Genomic DNA, 19,816 nt, shown 5'->3' with positions numbered 1-19,816 from the left:
TCTACTGTCAAAAACATCCTCTCTCTCTACATTTGGGCCCCTTAGGAAGGATGTACTGATGTTGGAGAGGGTTTAGAAAAGATTTACGAGGATGATTCCCAGAATGAAAGGGCTTACATACGATGAGCATTTTTCGGCTCTTGGACTGTACTCACTGGAATACAGAAGAATGAGAGGGGATCTCAAACATTTCAAATGTTGAAAGGACTGGACCGAGTAGATGTGGTTAAGCTGTTTCCCTTGGTGGGTGAAACCAGGACTAGAAGGCACAGCCTTAGAATTAGAGGGTACCTGTTTAAAACAGAAATGAGGAGAAGTTTCTTTAGCCAGAGGGTAGTGAATTTATGTAATTCTTTGCCACATACAGCTGTGGAGGCCCGATCATTGGGGGTGTTTAAGGAGGAGATTGATAGGTATCTAATTAGTCAAGGTATCAAGGGATATGGGGAAAAGGCTGGAAATTGGGGCTAGATAGGAATAGTTTAGTTTAGATCATGGAGCAGACTCGATGGGACGAATGGCCTACTTCTGCTCCTTTGTCTTGTGATCTTACCATCGCACCTTGGCAGCAGACTATCTACAAAATGCACCGTGGCAATTTACCAAAGCTTTTTCTGCAGCTCTTTCCAATCGTGCATCCATGCCTGCATGGAACAGGCAACCACCGCAGACGGAAACACAACTTTTCCACATAACACCAACTTTAGTTGGGCATATATAGCAATATACTGCATTGTAAATCCTCGCTACCTAAGTGGGAGTAACTCCACCTCGCAGACTGCACACATCCACGAACTCAACTCATTCCCACTATTTGACAGGTAATTAAGGATGGGCCGAAAATGCTCGCCCTTCCAACGACGCCCGAAACTCCCGAGTGAACAAAACAAAAAGTCTGCATGCATGTATTTGGTTGGGGATGTGTCCTTTTTGGGAAGGGATCGGCTGCACCACGTGAGCAGCTGTGAACACTTCTGGGAACTGTTATTGCCCAGGCGAAGCTGCTGCCCGTCACTTGGCGTCATGTCCGCCCGTTATTTGTAAACCGAGCTGCACATGGTTTGCTTTCAGTCTTCTGCAGCAGACGGAGCTCGGGTTGTGGAGCGCATTGCTGGTCCTCATTGCGAAATAGCTCCTGTGAAACAGCGACTTCGAACTTCTGGCAAAGTTTTCTTTCGCTTTAAAAATGTCTACAAACTGCCATCAAAGCAAAAGCTGTCCGATCCCAACCAAAGTTCTGCTGAAGGATTTGTCCCAATTGCCCGACCTGTACTGCAGTACCCCGGGCGGCACCTTGTTTTCCACCACCCCAGGAGGTAATGTAGCCAACGAAAGTGTCACCGCGGCAGGGTCAAGCTTCTTTCCCGACGTTGGTCGTTATTTGTTGCTGCCGTTTGGGTAAATGTTCACGAAGGTGGTTTAGGACCTGTTTCCGACGGGACTTAGATTCTCGCTTAAATTTCAGTAAACTGCAGTGCGGGGCTGTTGGACCCCTTAGTTTGCCATTTCCTAGTGTAAGCCAAGCAGTGCATTTGACAGATTAAGCTAGAAATCTGCATTTGGTTTGAAGATTGGTGTAATTTCAGTAAGGCAGGTCGTGTTGATGTCAATGCCTACCTGATGTGGCTGGCTGCAGTCGCTGGCTCTCTCACTGTCCAACTCTGCTCTGAATCACGCGCAGCTTAACTCAGCGGGACGTAAATATTTTGAAGCAGTTCAGGATCCTTGTTTATGTGCGAGCCCAGGTTTGCCTTCCTCAACGCAGAAATGCTTCGAAAACAGTTTCCTTGGTCGAAGGCGACAAATCAGCAGAAACTAATGGTTTAGATGAGTGGAAATGGATTTACTATCATTGTTGCACCAGGCAGACAGAATTCTTAAATCTTACCCGATCCCAGGGGAAATCTTGGATGAAATTAATTAAAATTAGAGGGGAATCAATTTCACTTTTTCCGCATTTGTGGGCAGTTAGTTTAGGAGCTACTTTGAAGAAGCTGGTGATTTTCCCCAAGAGTGTGGAAACAAGTGTGCAAATATGTTATCATTTGAGAGAATCCTTATTTTCGGTGTCAGAAAGAACCAAAGTTGTTCCGGCTTATCAACTCGATTCAATTGATTGAACTGGAAAAACGGTGCGCAATTCCACTTAAACTAGTTTATTTACTGTACCTGCTGGCGGGGCTCAATACTGGAACGGAAAAGTGATCTGAAGCATTGACACTGGAGACCCCCGGCGTAGAATCTTGGGAAGTGCAGTGCAGCAAAGTCACCAACACTCGTAATTCCAGTTTTATCGCACTGTTAATGGGGAATTCGGAGATACTAAAAGACGTCGTTGAAACTACCGAATTCTGCAAATTTGGCAGTTTTGGAGGCTCAAGACCTTGTATTACCATGACAAGAATAAAATATATCATTTTAAATTATTCCTTGAAAAGTTCGTAAAAATTAAAGTATAATTAAAAATCCAATATGCTGATTTTAAAACAGTGTGTCTCAATGAATAGCTTTATAGATTTATATTATTTGTTTTTGTACATCTATTTCATTGTATCCACTTGCTTGGCTGATGTGAGTTTTGTGGTGGTTAAGACATATTAAAGCGCTATACAACCAACTGAACTGATACCACTCCTGTAAACAGGAGCATGCTAAATTTCTTCAGATAGATTTTAAACCCTTTTTCATTGTTAGTGTTACATATGTTTGATTCTGAATCATTTTGAATGACACTCGAAATAAAATGCAGATACACTTTGCACTTGAATAGCCATTACATTGTAAACAGGTTGCAACTTAGTGCAGTGCCTTCCAACCATGACTCCATGAAATTTCCCACCTAATATGTACATCACATTTAGTTTTAGCTGAGGGTAAAATTTCTAATTGCTTTTTGTTTGTGAGACTTGCAATCATTTAGGACCGTTAGTAAAAACCATGTGGAAATTGGACCAGCTGTTGGTTACAAAACTAGCAGGATATTAATTTGTTTAATTACTATTGAAAGTAATTCATCAATGCAAGATTAGCTCACATCAATCTAAAACAAAATAGAAACCGGCACAGATGGATAACTAAAGGTATGTAACATTAAAGAGAAATTCAATGTTTCAAAACATTGTAACTTGGGAGTTACTGTATTGAAATACACAGAGATTAAACATTAAACTGAGCATCACTTCAACTTCCAAACAAAAAATAGTCTGCTTTTTAAAATTGTGCTCTGCATGGAAACAATTACAGTATCTGGACTAACAACTTTCCGGGTACATATTCATTGAATCAATAATCCTTAAAGCAGTTCTGTAATGGGTTGAGCATTATGGAAATTCTTAACTTCTGAAATACCAGTGCGAAGGGAATCCTAGATATGCTGTACTAACAAATTCAAAGAAATACCTTCAATATAATTGTTTTAAATATTCATTTTCCCCTTTATTAAAAAAACCTTGATTTTTAAAGATTACCTGAGAGAATTGTATATGATCAAGTTATTCATTTCATTACTTTTATGCCGATTCTAACATTTTTATTTACTGGAATAAAAATTAGGATTATACTGACTGGACATTATATTAATGAAATCCATGGTCAACTTCTTTTGTATACAATTGTTTCAGGACTTTTTTTCTGACTTAAATGTATAGCTTTCTATCCCATCATCTAAGTTATTTTTAAAATACTGTGAACATGGAAGGACCAGCACAGATTCCTGCAGGACAACATTCTGCCCTTTATCTGGCTTTTTTACTTTTTCTGTCTCCTGTTGCTGAGCCACTTTCTTAACATGTCAGTGATTTCCCTTCAATTTTGTCAGTTTGAACTTCATTTGTCAGTCTCTTGTGAGGGACCTTATCAGATGCTTTCTGGAAGACCATATATAACATTCGTAAACATTGCTCTATGCTCTTAAAATAGGTAAATGTACAATCCTTTTACAAACTGAATATAAAACACATGCAGCTAATGTTCATGATAATCATGACATAATTTACCATTAATTGTGAACAGTTACCATGAACAGTGATGTCTGATAGTGGCTGAAATGTTAGGGTCGATAGAGGGGAACCTGTAATTGTACTGTATTTGGATTTTCAGAAGGCATTTGACAAGGTGCCACATAAAAGGCTGGTGCACAAGGTGAGAGCTCATGGTATTAAGGGAAGATTGTTGGCATGAATTGAAGATTCGTTATTGCTTAGAAGATGGAGAGTTGGAATAAGCAGGTCTTTTATTAGGCTGGAAGAATGTAACAAGTGGAGTGTCCTAAGGATCAGTTCTTAGCCCTCAATTATTTTTATTAATTACCTGGAAGAGTATAATATATCCACATTTGCCGATGACACAAAAATAGGTGGGATGGCATTTTGCAATGAAGCTATCAGTTCTCCATAACTGGACATAGATAGGTTGAGTGAGGGGGTGAAAAGTTGGCAAGTGGAGTTTAGTGTGGGAAAATGTGAGGTTATACACTTCGCTAAGAGGAATCTAAAGGTAAACTGTTATCTAAATGGAGAAGGATGGCAGATTAGCAAAGCTTTCTTGTGCAGGAATCACAAAACATTAGCAGGCAGGTGCAGCAAGTGGTCAGGAAGGCAAATGGTATCATAGCATTTACTGCAAGAGGGTTGGAGTTTAGAAATAGAGAAGCACTGTCACAACTGTACAGGGTAATGGTGAGGCCACATCTGAAGCACTGCACACAGTTTTGGGCTCCTTATTGTAAGAAAAGACATATTGGCATCGGAGGCAGTTCAAAAGAGATTCACTAAGCCAGTTCCTGGGATGACAGTCTTGTCCTAATCTGAGTGATGAAAGAAACGAAATCTGTATTCTTTGGGATTTAAACAAGTGAGGGATGATCTTATTGAAACATACAAGATTCCTAGGAGCCTTAACAGGGTAGATGCTGAGATTTTCCACGATTGAGAGAATGACAAAAGAGGTGACGTAATTCCAAGATTAGGGGTCATTATTTAAAATTAAGATGCATAGGAATTTCTAGCTGAGAGAGGTGGCGTTTTGGAATTCTCTACCCTGGAAGGTTGTAAAGGCTGATCTTTGGGGCATTTAAAGAAGCAGAGACATTTTTGAAAGGTCACTGAATTTAGGGATACAGGGAACTGGCACAGAAGAGGATATGAAGTCCAGGGCATATCAGCCATGATCATATTGAATGGCAGAACGGGTCTGAGGGGCTGAGTGGTCTACTCCTTTTATTTTCCGATGTTCTTACCTTCAGGATTATTTATTCTGATGTAAGGATACTGACCAGTCAAAATTTTACAGCACTGAAACTCTCAGAACTTTAGTGTTCCCAACTTGCACACTTTGGATCAATATTAATTTGAGCAACATTCATGTACAATTGTAATAAGAAGTTCACTAGCTGTCAGTAATTGGGCTTATGGTCAGAGCTCTTGATATGCCGGTTTAAAAAAAACAAACCTTTATTAAAATATTGTCACACATACATCACATGGTTGCTCCTTCCAAAAGTAGTGCAAATGATATTTAATGTACAAGTTTTTAGGAATGTTGGGTAATTTTTTTAGTATTGTGATATCAAAAGAGTTTCTGCAATGTTAGTTCCGCTTGAGTTAATTCTGACCTTAATCTGCTTATTTGTGCAGTTCATTCACCTGTTCAGGATATACATTAAAATTGAATAACCTGAGCATATAACATAATTGGCTGGATCAACACCTTATTTAGAATGCATTGTACATAAATCATGGATATGTGCCACACTGAACAGAAAGATATTTTGTTCTCTTCCCTTCCCTCACCACATCATACTGCCTCATCCCTTTTATTACATTTCATGAAAAAATATTGCTTAAATTCTTTCTGACTACACTTAAAACCACGTTTCATATGGGGTCAAGTACCAGAAATCCATACGAAAACTTTTTTGTCGCAATACAAGTTGCTTTTATCTAATTTGAAATTAGTCACATTGAATTAGATATTCTAAAATATACATACAGGAGCTGTTGTGCTTGCAACTTTTCAACATCTGTATGATTCACAGAAAGTAATTTTCTTTAAAAAAAAGTCATGAGATGGATAATAATCATGCCAGAATGGATTATTTCATTCCATTTGGCAGTGTAGTCAATCACATGCTCTTTATCTGTTGCTCCTTTGAACATTGAGCAAGTGTTCTTTGAAAGAAACTTCTCAGAGAAAGTTATTGGCACTATTTTGTGTACATGTCTGTAATTATAGATTTACTAAATCAAATGTTGAAGTTACATTAAAATGGCATCTCACTTGTGATTGATAGTTGTACATACTACTTATACCTCCTTTGTTAGATATTGTGAAAAGAAAAACAGCTGCAAATGCTGGAAATCTGAAATAAAACCAGAAAATGCTAGAAATACTCAGCAAGTCAGACAGTAAATATGGGGAGGGAAATAGAGTTTAAAAAAATTGCAGATAATGGAAGTGGCACAAGAGGTGCAACATCTGCCCATTTACCTCTTTCCTTTCCACTGACTAGGGATTCAGACAGTGTTTCCATGTGAAGCAGTGATTCACTTGCACTTTCTCCAATTTAGTTTATTGCATTCAGTGTTTATGATGTGGTGATTTCTAAACTGGAGAAAGTAAATGTACCCTTTGCAGAACACCTCTGTTTGGTCCATCAGGATTACCCTGAGCTTCCAGTTGCCTGCCATGATAGTTTTCCATCCGACTCCTACTTCGATCTCCTATACTGTTACAAAAAGCCAAAGTAAGCTCAAGGTATCTGATCTTTCATTTGGAGGCACATGAGATTCTGCAGATGCTGGAATTTTTTAAAAAGGGAAAAAAGGAATCTGGCTACACTTTTAGTTTGGAGAAAGTGGGAGAAGCCAAAGGAGAAGTTGTTGAGGGTGAGTACCAGTTCTGCCAGATGGAGGAGGGTGGCAGTGGAGGGGAACTGGTTGGGTCTGTTGTCAAGAAAGAAGCAGAGAGCCTTAAGGCTGTCCTGATGGGGGATGGAAGTGTACAGGGACTTTATGTCCATCGTGAAAATGGGGCGGTCAGGGCCGGGGAACTGAAAGTTGTTTAAGTGATGGTGAAGAAAGTGGGAGGAGCTGAAGACATCCTGATGAAGGGTCTTGACCCGAAATGTCAACTGTTTATTTCCCTCCACAGATGCTGCCTGACCTGCTGAGTTCCTCCAGCATTTTGTATTCACCATCAACCATTTCAGATACTGAGCCTTTACTCTTTCTGTCAGAACTGGCTAATTCAAATGTATAGTCATCCATCTATAGCACTAGTTCAGTTTTTCTCTCTTTATAGATGCTGCCTGAGTTGCTGAATATTTCTAGTATTCTCTTTTATTTCAGATTGCCAGCACTTTTTTCTCTCTTTTCTGCCCCTATTCATCTCCCTTTGTTTACACCTCCTCCAAGGAAATCAGATATGATTGACAAGCATTCACCTCTCCTTCTTAATGAGCACCCATAGCATTTGTGTCACCTTGATTATATTGGTCTCCACCTAATCACAGACATTCTCTTTCCACCACTCCCCCTTCTCTGCAACCTAAATTTTGCTTGCTTTCTCATTTTTCTAGTTCTGATGAAAGGTCATTAACCTGAAGCATTGCCAGTCTCTCCCCACAGATGCTGCCTGACTACTGAGTATTTCCAGCATTTTCTGTTTTGATTTGGTCACATTGGTTTCCACTCATGGGAGAGTCACAAACAAGGGGACAGAGCTATAAAATAAGGGGCCAGTCATTTAAATCTGGTGCATCTTCTCTCAAAGGGTAGTCAATCTCTGGAATTCACTGCTCCTGAGGGTGGTGGAGGCCAGATCATTAAATATATTTGAGCTAGATAAATACTTGACAGATTGAGGAATTGAGCATTGTGGAGAACTGGCACAGAAGTTGAGGTCAGCATAGATTGGGCATGATCAGATTGAATTGGCAGGGCAGGCATGAGGGGCTGAATGGCTTACATTTGCTACTGTTTTCTTGTCATGGGGGGCAGGAACAAATATAATTTAGGTCAGTGGACATGCATTAATAAGTGGGCAAAATCTAAATATATTATTTGTTGCTCAGGTACACGGATTGTTTATGGACGCAAATTTTTGCTAGAATGCAGAAATTCTCCACTTGCTCGGACACCGCCTTGTTACCTTCCTCAGATCCCAGGTGTAACTCTGCCTCAACATTCAACTTTAACCAAAGTTGAAGAACTTAAAGAACAAGAAAGTGAATCAGAAAAAGAAGCTCCAGGTAATGTGCCCTTAACCTGTTTAATATGGTGCCTCTTTCTCCTCTGCCCTAGTACTGCTTTGAATTTCTTGGGGTATTTTTTATATGATTACCATCAGAATTAAGATGACCAGAACTGTATGGACTTGACTTAGTTGTGGTCCGACAAGAATCTAGCTGCAATACATCTTCAATGTGTGCCAGACACTCTTTGATACAGTTTAAGGTGGTTCACAGGACCCATATGTATAAGGATAAGTTAGCCCATTTTTATCACCATATAATTCCTATATGTGACAGATGTAAGTCAGAGGTGGCTTCCCTGACGCACATGTTTTGGTCCTGCCCTCTTTTGGAAAAATATTGGAAAGACATTTTTAACATTATTTCAACTGTATTGAATATTGATTTACAACCTCACCCTATCACTGCAATTTTTGGGCTACCAAGGATGGAATCTGGCCACTTATCTGCTTCTACTTGCCGTATGATTGCCTTTGTCACATTAATGGCCAAACGATCCATATCGTTTAAATGGAAGGATCTAATACCTCCTACTACTTTTCAATGGTTTTCTCAAACTATATCATGTTCAAACTTAGAAAAAAAATAGGAGTGGCACTGTTGATTCGTCACTTAAATTTGACGAAGTTTGGAGTCCATTTATTCAATATTTTCATATGATATAGATCCCTTTTCAATCATCTTTGAACTTAGAGGAGCGGAGTTGACGACATAATAATGCTCTTTTTTTATCGAGAAATATCAGTCCAGTTTTTTTTTCTTTTTTGAAATTTTTTTAATTTGTTTCGATTTATTACTTATTTTTTTGATTAGGGGGTTCTTTTTTTTTATACAATAAATCTTTTTCTTTCCCTTTTTGATTTTTCTTTTGTATTATATTCGCTTACTAAGAGACCGTGAGGTCTAGATTATATTTTTTATTCTTTATGATTATATATGTCATGATTGTCCTCCTGATCTCTTTGTATCACATGTATAATCATTGATGTTATATATATTAATCTGTATTAATTTCAAAATTAATAAAAAGATTGAAAAAGAAAGAATCTAGCTGCAGATTTAATCATTATTTTCAAAAGGGAACAATATAGACACATGAGGGGAAAGAACATCTGGACTACAGGGAAAGACCAGGGAGTGGAGAAAAGCTGGATAGCTCCCAAAGAAAGCTGACATGTGCCTGATGGGCTGAATAGCCTCCTTCCATACTGTCACAATTTTATGACTGAATGTTAGGAATAGAATTTCTTGTGAATAGTTTTCTTCCAGTGTGAAAAGATGGTACTGATAATTTCCTTTACTGTTTTGGTAAATTCAAACAATTCATTGTCTGTAAAAAGCTCATGTAAAACCAAATGTATTATCATATCAATGCCTTCAACTACCTGGCATACCTCCACTGCACAAGCAGTACTTTCTTAAGTTGGCTCAATCAGCAGTAATATTGCCTTTGAGTCAGAAGGTGTGGGTTCAAATCACATTCAAGAGATACTTTAAAAATATACCACCTTATCTTTTGTTACCTATCAAAATCCAAAGCCTTAAGAAATGTTTGCAAACATTTACAAAAATTAAGCTTTTTAGGAGTTGAAAGGTGTGAATACTAAATAATTAAACCATAATTGCAAGTTCAGAATTCATACAAGCACAACTGGAAAAAAAGTATGATTGAACAAAGCTTTAGCAAGAAATTAGATAGGTAAACGGTATGTTGGCCTTTTATCGCAAGATGATTTGAACACAGGAGTAGAAATATTTTGCTGCAATCATATAAAGCCGGGGTGAGACTCCTTGGGTTTGGGTCAGATCTCCCTGCTTAGGTAAGGATATACTTGTGATAGAGGGAGTTCAATGTTGGTTCATATGATTGATTCCTGGGAAGGGGGAGAGGGGAATGTCCTATGAAGAGAGTTTAAGCAGATTTCCATGTTCTCCAGACTTTTGAAAGAATGGAGCATGCAAAATTCTTCCAGAGCTTGCCAGGGTAGATTCAAGGATAATATTTTAAGAACCAAGGGTCACAGTCTCAAAATAAGGGTCAACCATTCAGGAGCAAGATCGGAACAAACTCAGTGGGGTGGTGGACTTTTGGAATTCTCTACTGTGGAGGCTCAATCTCTGACTATATCAGAGTGGGGGAGGGGCAGCTGTGGGAAAGATCATATGTTGTTGTCTGTGTGCATTTAGCCAGCGTGTGACTGTGTGTCCTACCGGTCACTGGACCAAGACTTTGCTCGGTTAAGACCATGTGATACCCCAGGTTAAAAGAATTCATGCACGGCATCTTCCACTCCTCAAAACTGGAGTGGAAGCAACAAAAACAGAAAATGCTACAAGTACTCAGCAAGTCAGGCAGCATTTGTGGGGATAGAAACAGAGTTTCAGGCCAAAAACCCTCATCAGGACTGGACATTGAGAAATCAAACACTTCAAGTTGCAGAGAGGGAGAGGGACAAAGAGTACAGAGGGAATGCCTGTGATAAGGAGCAGACCAGAGTTGTCAAGGTAGCACCTACTTTGAAAGCTAGCAGTCAGAGATAGAAGAGGTAAATATAAAAAAAGTGAAGCAGAAAGGTATGACCACATCTCTAGGAAGAGTGAGTGAGAGAGGGAGAGAGAGAGAGAGAGAGAGAGCGAGAGTGGGAGAGACAGATAGGTCAGAGTGAGAGTTGGACAGAATTGAAGTGACAGGCAACTATCTTGTGTGCTTTCCATGCCATTCATTACAATACTGTGGAGGTATGGTTACCATTTTGAGTGATTTTCATGTATATGCAACTTATGGACAAAATCGACTGATGGATGTCTGTAAAAACAAAACCTATTTATTAGCTAGGGTTGGCCTCTATCTCAAGCCAGACCTGCTGCAGACAGAGCACCAGTCAGCAAGCAGCATTGGCACGTCTCAATCCCCCTTTCCTTTTGCTGTTCGAAGGAGACATGGATAAACATGTGTGAGTTACATATTACAATTTGGCTGCACCATGATTCCAGTTTGGAATTTTGAGGATGTGGTGAGCCTTAAATGAAACCTAAGGTCACAGATAGACTGCATGCTGCTCCAAATGAAAAGCTGTTTCTCTTTGTTTATATGCCCAAACATGTACTACCATTGTTGCCAGTCTTTTTAAACATCTCAGATGTGGCATGTTTTAATAATATCTTAAGTCACCTGTAGTTTTTACATTCATGACTGTCACATGTATCAAATGATTTCATATGACCTAGAACCTTGTTTTGAAGTACACGATTCAAAGAGTCATGAGGAAAGGTTAAAGTCTGCAGCCTGATATTTATAGTGGGTGTGTGAGCTTCTGTAAACATTTCATTTCTCATTGTACCTGTGGTAAAGTTAAACTTTAACAGCCAATCAGAATCCTGTTGCTACTTTGCTTTTTCTACTGTTGATCATTATGCTTTAATGGGAAGTTTTACCAGAAGGAACAAAAGTCTTGTTTTCTTGTGAAATTGATTTTTTATATACCCCTAAAGGGGTTCATCATTATTGAAAGAAAAAATAGCAAACTTAGATACATAGATGAACACCTTTCCAGAAATTATACAGCATAGAGTCACAGTTGGCCAAAAAAGAATATTACAATTAATTTTTTTCAGTTTATTTTTAATATTGCTGTAGGCTGTCCTCTGTGATGCAAAGGACAGTCCAGCATGGAACTCAGGCACAAAGACTTCCCGGCTTTGGGTTGTATCCCTGATGTGCCAACTGGAGTTGGAGGAACAGCAGGGTGGAGCTGACCTCACTGTCCACTAGACGCTGTAGGGGCTTGCGGAAGATAGGTGAGAGGTGGGGAAGGAAATTGGCAAGCTTTTTCACTCCTGATTGCTGTTCTGCGACCATATCAGGAAATATAAATATTGGCTGAGCCCTGTGCAATAAAATAACTTGCTGACATTCATTTTGAAAAACAAACCACAAGAAGAGCTACCAAAGGGCAGTCGATTTCAATGGGACTTCATCAAAAGGAACTCCATCATGATAAAAATAAGTGGCGAGTAGAAATTAAAACAAAGGACATTTAAAAAAAAAACAAATTATTAATTGTGGTTACCACCGTTCTAAATCTTCATTGAGTTGGAATGGTGGTAACCATAACTAATAACATTTAGGAAGATGATTTAGTATATTTTGTATTAATTAAAAAGTGATATTTTGCTGCTATAATTTTGTTTTACTTACTGTGCAGATTTTGTATAGTAAATACATATGTTAATAACAAAGTACTGATTTTAATAAAGATATTCTCAAAGCATTCTTAGTTTTTAGGTTTGATAGATTCCATTCCTGATAGCTAATAGATAAAATATATACTGTCAACAGTTGCTATTTTTACTGTGAACACCATGCTACTGCATCTGTTTATCAAAGAAAATGTGTGTTGTTTCATATGCTGGGAAGATTTCTATTGGCAGAGAGCTGGAATCAGCTGCCCAAGCATTGCCTGAAATAGAACGTTGTATCCAGCATAGAACCTATAGGACTTGAGTCAATATGTATTGCAGTATTTAAATTGCCAAGGTTAATGGTGGCATAATACTTATGTTAATAGATTAGTAATCCAGAGACCAGGACTAATGATCTAGAGAAATAAATTCAAACCCCACACTAGCAGCTGGTAAATTAAATAACTAAGTAATTGTGTAAGACCAAAAATAAGAGATGTATACTAAATTTGTGTTGTTTTTTATTTATAGCTGATGATGCTCAGTTTGAGATGGATATTTAAACCACCCTGGAAGAAGATTGTTCTCTTGACAGAAGCACATGTGTTTATTGAGGAGCAATACACCATCCTGAAAACAGATGAGGCTGATAACTTCAGCAGTGGAAATATAATCATTTGTAACTTGTGATTTTAAAGTTGGGGAAGGGCAGACTTTTTAGGTGCTTTGTTTTATGTTTGGTGCTGTTTTTCTGTAGGAAGTTGTATACATTTTTTAAAATTTTCAAGTTTACTACTTTAGTCCAGATACAATGGCTTTTTTGGTCCTTAATTCCAACTTTACAAGTTTTTAATTAGCTGTAAAGGAGTCAGTGGTCCAGACATTTGTGCAGCAGCAAGATTGGTGACGAGCTCTGTCTAGCACATTGAGCTGGAAACTACTCAATATTTTCCTACAGTGCTAATAAGAATATACCTCATTGGGCATACTGATGTAATGAAAAAGCATTCAGTGGGCAACACACTGATTTCACTGTTAATGTGGTGGTAATTGAAATGCTGAAGTCTATAGAAATGTTGCATTATTACCATCTTGTACATGAGATTCTTATATTTATGGTGTGAAATTTTAAATAAAGACAAAGTTTCCACATTTACAGTAGCAGCTTTCATCACCTCAGTATATTCAAGGTCCTTTAGAACAATGGTACTTTTAGAAATGCTGCCACTATTGTAATACAGGGAATTCACATGTAATAAGCCTGCCTCTGAATAAATCATGTACTGTGAGCCCACCAGCACCATGAGTTTTAGGTCTAAGTAGCAGGAGAGACCAAACTGACCTAAATTCAAGACAGTAATGATGGTTATCATGGATTTAAATGGGGTCAAGCTGTGATAATTACAGTCTAATGGTTTTTGATGGAGATAATTCCAGGATATTACAAAATTCCCAAGAATATATGGAGTGGCATGATTAACGGCAGAAATCTCACACCCTATTATTTGCTATTTGATATGCATTGTTCTGGAGTCTATACATTAGTACAAATCATCAAGACAATCAAGGCCAAAATCCCCATGAGAAACATGCCCAGTGTTTGGGTCTGACAGTTGATGCCATGCAGCAAGTCAATAAAGGAAAATTTATTTTGTGACTTAACCATTGTAACTTTCAAATTGTAACTGCAGTTAGAGAAACAAGGACTTTTTCTAGGTCATCCACACACTATACTGTTAGGGCCTCAGATAATTTTGAAGTTTGCAGATGGTATGAAATTCAGGAATATGGTAAACAATGAAAAGGGTAGAAAATGACTTCTCTGCTTTAGATGTGTCTGAGGAAGAATTTCATGTAACTCTGCCAGATTGTTTGAGGCCTACTGTATTTCCTTAGAAGCTGGGCATATCTTGGCTTGGATGTTCAGCTGTTTACAACTGTTACAATTAAATCAGGGAAATCCTGGAAAGCTATGGACTTTTTCATGATAAAAGATCCCAGGCATTTTCAGTCCAGTTGGAGTGCATACAGTTTGCAGGTTTTAAATACAGGATCTATCACAAGCATGTAGAATTGACAAGTGTAGCCCTACCTCCAGCCAGCAGTGTGGAATTGGGTCTTTGCAGCTGTACCCATTTTGTGGAATGTGGTGTGGTGAAAAGTGACAGAATCCCCATCCATGCTACAAAAAATGTGTTGTCTTCCATTTTCTTTTGAATATCAAGTAGTAACATCTTCTCACTTGCTGTTTTGAAGTGGTTAACCAGTAAATTGAATTCTTTGTCATAGGTGTTGATGGTGTCAATTTGTGATGATACAGCATGATTAATGCTGATATTTTGTACTGTGATAGTTAGTTTGCAGCCATAATTTTTAGATTCATCTCTGGCATGTGAGTGTCACTGGCAAGGTCAGCATTTATTGCCCATCCCTTCTTGCCCTTGAGAAGGCATTGATGAGCTGCCTCCTTGAACTGCATGTGGTGAGGTTACTCCTACTGCTGTTGGGCAGGGAGTGCTAGGATTTTGATCCAGCAGTGTCGAAGGAAAGGCAATGATCCCAGGATATTGCAATGAGGACTGTGAGTATTCAGTGTTTACCATTACCTACATTCTGAGTACCCCAGTGAACACCCCCGAAGTAAAGAGCTTAATCAGTTCTACACAATATTTAACAGCATTTTACACTGAACTCCAGACTTCCAACATCAATGTCATGGAGAATCACTACTGACCAGAAACTCAGCTGCATCAGCCACTAAAATGCCTGATAATAGATCAGTTCAGAGACTGGATTTTCTGCAGAGGGTGACCTTTCCCGACTCATCTCTCTGCCATCTGCAATGCACAAGTGAGCAATGTGCTGCGATTCTCTTCATTTATCTGGACTAGTGCAACTGCAAAAGCACTCAAGAAACTCAAAACCATCCAGACAAAACAGTCTAATTATTTGGCACCTCGTCCTCAGCTAAAATTCCACCTCTATGCTACTGATGTACTGTAGGTGCAGTGTTTACAGCTTTTGGGGAGTTCGCCCCTCTTTCTGATGGACAAGGACAGTAGGTGCATGGAAACACCCATCTCCAAGTCCTTTTCTGAGCCTCAGACCATCCTGATTTGGACATATAGTGTTGTTTCTTCATCCTCACAACCAAGAAATGACTATAAATGACAGCTTTGCCAGGAATGCCACATGCTGATAATAAATAGTATTTTAAAAAAGTGCAAAGCCGATGCTGGTTAATGAGTCTTGGAAGGTCCTGCAACTATAGATGTTTCTGTTAACCTATACATGCACTGGGAATTTAGGGCACGGTAGTTTGACACCTCCAAAATGGAGAGAAATTAACAGTGTAGAACAAAGAAATTTATCAGATCATGAAATATGTTTACTAACCATCATGACAGAACTAGTAGAAGTAAGCATATGAATCCAAGCAATTAAGCTTTGTTAGCCTAGATGTACAGAGTTTATGAATGTTTCATTCGTCAGATTTAGGCTGTCTGGAGTTGGGAGGAATATGTTAAGTCTGACCCATTGACATTAAGTTCCATCTGCTGGAAGTCTGCCCATTTCAGCCCATTTCACCAGTCTATGTGCTGTTGAAGCCACTTAGTAACTTCCTCATTGTTTAGTACATTCCTGAACTTCATAAGAAACATAGAATGTAGTAAAATTAAAATTTGTTATCAAAAGACAAAATCCAGTCATATGCTAGTTGTCTCCAGACATCTATGCAGATGTTTCTTTTGTTGCTTTCTCCTCATTTGAAGGACTTGCTGCCTTGCCTGCTTTTCCCCACCCTTGAAGATGAGCATAGGCTAGAAACTGATTATAACCCAAGGAAATTGCCTGGGGAGACCAATGGGTAGGGAGCTAGAGACAGGAATGAAAGGGTCTCCAATCAGCTGTAAGGAAGGATTTTTTCCCCCTTGAAATAAAAACAGAAAACACTGGAAACATGCAACAGTCAGGCAGCATCTGTAGAAAGATGAAAAAACTTTGACGTGAAACATTATCTCTGTTTCTCTTTCCACAGAGGTTCCCTGATCTGCGGAGTGCTTCCAGCATTTTCTGTTTTTATTTCAGATTTATAGCATCTAGGTTTTTTGATTTTCTATTTTAATCTTAATACCATTGTAGCGGGAGATTCTGGACCAAGACCCGTTCGTAGATGAAATAGGCTTCCACTTGGGTTTGGATTGTGATTTAATTTTAATGTCTAAATATGTTGGGACGCAGAGGGTAAAAGGAATGGGAATTCTAGTCAGTGATGTAGCTTGTTGACCAATCTTTCTGCTGATGTAACAGGCCTTCTATATCATAGCCAGAACTTCTGCCCACCTCAGGTTTTGATGTAAACTTTCAATGGCAGTTCTTGATAGATTCCTATTATTCTTGTATTGAAATTGATTTTTAAAAAAATTTTATTTACAGCGTGGTAACAGGCCCTTCCGGCCCAACGAGTCCACGCTGCCCATTTTAAACCCCAAATTAACCTACCCGTATGTCTTTAGAATGTGGGAGGAAACCGGAGCACCTGGCGGAAACCCACGCAGACACAGGAGAACGTACAAACTCCTTACAGACAGCGACGGGAATTGAACCCCGATCACTGGCGCTGTAATAGCGTCGCGCTAACCGCTACGCTACCGTGCTGTCCAACACGATATTTGTTCAACAGGATATTGCCCCAACTTGACTTCCTGATATTCCTCAACTTCCACCCTCTGTGCCCCCAGGGATTGAGATATCAAAAATAAACTGTCATCCAGTTCCACGAAGGGACACAGATGACAGCAGCTGTGATGCCCAGATCTGGGCCTATCCACCTTGTACTTTCACACCATCACACCCTGCACTATACCCACAATCACTTAACAAAGAGCATATCTCAGGCCCTAAGGAACTACAAAGGTTACCAGAATTTTTAATTCTGCCATTGCTGAGGTTTTTGTGCTTTTCTGGCTATCTATATAACTTATGACTTGTCACAAGAGTATTTATGATGAAATATTCTCCTGCAGTTTCCATTTTCCAGATATGTTACAGAACTTATTGAGCCTATTTTAGGATTCATGATTATCACACCATTTTAATCTTATTCAATGCAGAAAATAAAAACTGTTGTTCAGTGATTAAAATATAAAAGCTTGGAGGATAATCAACTTTCCAACCCTCGGCTGATCTGAAAAAATATTTTACTCTGCATCATCTCTGTAGAACTTTTCACATTCAATAGCTTCCAGCAGAAAGTAACAAGTATTAAGTTTAAAATAACTCCAAATCCAAAATTATTAATGGTTTGTCAGCAAATTAAATTTTAGTTTAGCAAAGCAAGATCCATTTTGCAGCATGTTTCTCTTGATGACACCTAACTGTTCCTTTGGAATATGTATCAAGCAATGTATTTAAATACTAGTTACCTGTACTGTGTGCTGTAATGATTGAACTGGTGCCACTCAACACTATTGGAAGCATTTCTTAACACTTTACAGGATAGAAATTAGAAAATCTTGGTTATTGGAATTAAAAACAAAATTGAAATTGTGTATTCAAATTGTCTTTTCTTAAAATGCCAGTTATGGAAGTTTATCTAAGGAAACAGATAATGAATCACACATAATGTCAATTTTGTCTCAACTCCAAAATTAAATGATGCAATGCAATGACATGCAGGGACTCCACCATGTAGAACTTGCCCTCTGTTCCTGCACAAGACGAGTTTCTGATCTTGGTAAGGTAATTAAAGATCAATTTGGAGAAGACATGGAAAAATAAGAGTGTTTGTCAAATTTTAATCTTGTAATGGCTGATAGTGGAATATTATGTCAGTGACTGTAGAGCATGTTGAGCCTAAAATAATAAAAAATAACCTATGAATCATATGACTTAGAAAGTTTTACTATTTTCATTATCCACACAATATCTAGCAAGTCTAGTAAGTAATTGGTAGGTAGGTCTCAATCTGAAATTTAGCTTAAGGTTTAGGGCTCGATGTACACATTGTTCATGCAAAATCAAAAAAAAGCATTGCTCTGTTGGTTACTGGGTGTCTTCCTGCCAGTTGCTAACATTATGTCCACATTTGTGAATGAGATACTTGTGTACATTATCCTTGGCTTCCTTACAAGATAGTGAAAAAGTTGCCCCTCAAGTCCATTTTAAATCTTTCCCCTCTCACCCTAAATCTATGCCCCCTAGTCTTGGACTCCGCCACCCTGGGGAAAAGACTGCTACAATCCTCTATCCTGAGTGAAAGCAAATCTTTAGGAAGCAGGCATGGTAGTGTAGTGGTTAGTGTAACGCTATTACAGCGTCAGGGACCCGGGTTCAATTCCGGCCACTGTCTGTAAGGAGTTTGTACGTTCTCCCTATGTCTGCGTGGGTTCCCCCCAGGTGCTCCGGTTTCCTCCCACATTCCAAAGATGTATGGGTTAGGAAGTTGTTGGCATACTATGTTGGTGCTGGAAGCGTGGCGACACTTGTGGGCTGCCGCCAGAACACTCTACGCAAAAGATGTATTTCACTGTGTGTTTCAATGTACATGTGACTAATAAAGATATCTTAATCTTAAGATCCTTGCCCTAATGATGTGCAATGTCCAACATCCATAATCAGAGAGATTTTCAACCACCTTAGTCAGAAAATATTAGTCTGGCCACTCACAGAAGAATCAGAATTTTCTCATGTTGACTGCTCAAAAGCAATATTTTTAGAAGGGTCAATCACACAAAACTCCATTCATGTCCAGACTGCTGCACACTACTCTAGACTCACAACCTGCTCCACAAACTACTCACTTTGAAAATTGACGCTTCCTTGATTCTCCAAACATTTTGCTGCAACCAAAAACTGACTTATGATGGTTATTTTTCTAGATTTAACACCCCTTCATGGATGGCATGGACATGCGATATACACATCCCAGGCATCCATGGGGACCAAGAGGAGACAAACAAAGGCTCAGCAGCTGATACCTATATGCCAATGCTTGACAATACACCTCTTGGAGATGCACCATCCATACAAAAGGCACAGCCACATGGTGGTTGTCATTCATGTCTGTGATCTCATAAAAGCTTGATCACAAGCTTACACGTGCATACACTACTCCCTCAGTTGCAGTCAATGACACTGTCACTCTTCCCACTTCAGAGTCAATCCAGCTCACTGTTGCTGATATTTGCCACATATATTCTTCTCCTCTTCTGAGGCAGTATTAAGAGTTGATGATGATTTGCTTTCACTCCAGGATAGAGGATAGTAGCAGTCATTTCCCCAGAGTAGGGGAGTCCAAAACTAGGGGGCATAGATTTAGGGTGAGAGGGGAAAGATTTTAAATGGACTTGAGGGGCAACTTTTTCATGCAGAGGCTGGTGA

The 19,816-nt window shown here is 39.0% G+C and overlaps 1 protein-coding gene across 1 annotated transcript; it reads left to right on the top strand.

Annotated features, from left to right (window-relative positions):
* The first annotated feature begins 1,046 nt into the window (after positions 1-1,046).
* Positions 1,047-18,969, top strand: LOC127569864 (eukaryotic translation initiation factor 4E-binding protein 3-like). Its single transcript, XM_052014850.1, has 3 exons — positions 1,047-1,316; positions 8,072-8,248; positions 12,965-18,969. The coding sequence occupies exons 1-3, from the start codon at positions 1,187-1,189 to the stop codon at positions 12,994-12,996; spliced, it is 339 nt and encodes a 112-aa protein (XP_051870810.1). The 5' UTR covers positions 1,047-1,186; the 3' UTR covers positions 12,997-18,969.
* Positions 18,970-19,816: the final 847 nt, after the last annotated feature.

Source organism: Pristis pectinata, chromosome 4 (assembly GCF_009764475.1).
Source record: "Pristis pectinata isolate sPriPec2 chromosome 4, sPriPec2.1.pri, whole genome shotgun sequence".
NCBI lineage: Eukaryota > Metazoa > Chordata > Chondrichthyes > Rhinopristiformes > Pristidae > Pristis > Pristis pectinata.
Note: the sequence above shows the minus strand (reverse complement) of the source record. Positions and strands in the feature narration are given on the sequence as shown.

Coding starts and splice junctions, on each gene's coding strand:
- LOC127569864 (XM_052014850.1), top strand. CDS start 1,187: ATGTCTACAAACTGCCATCAAAGCAAAAGCTGTCCGATCCCAACCAAA. Junction 1,317..8,071: donor GTTTTCCACCACCCCAGGAG/GTAATGTAGCCA, acceptor TTTGTTGCTCAG/GTACACGGATTGTTTATGGA. Junction 8,249..12,964: donor ATCAGAAAAAGAAGCTCCAG/GTAATGTGCCCT, acceptor TTTTATTTATAG/CTGATGATGCTCAGTTTGAG.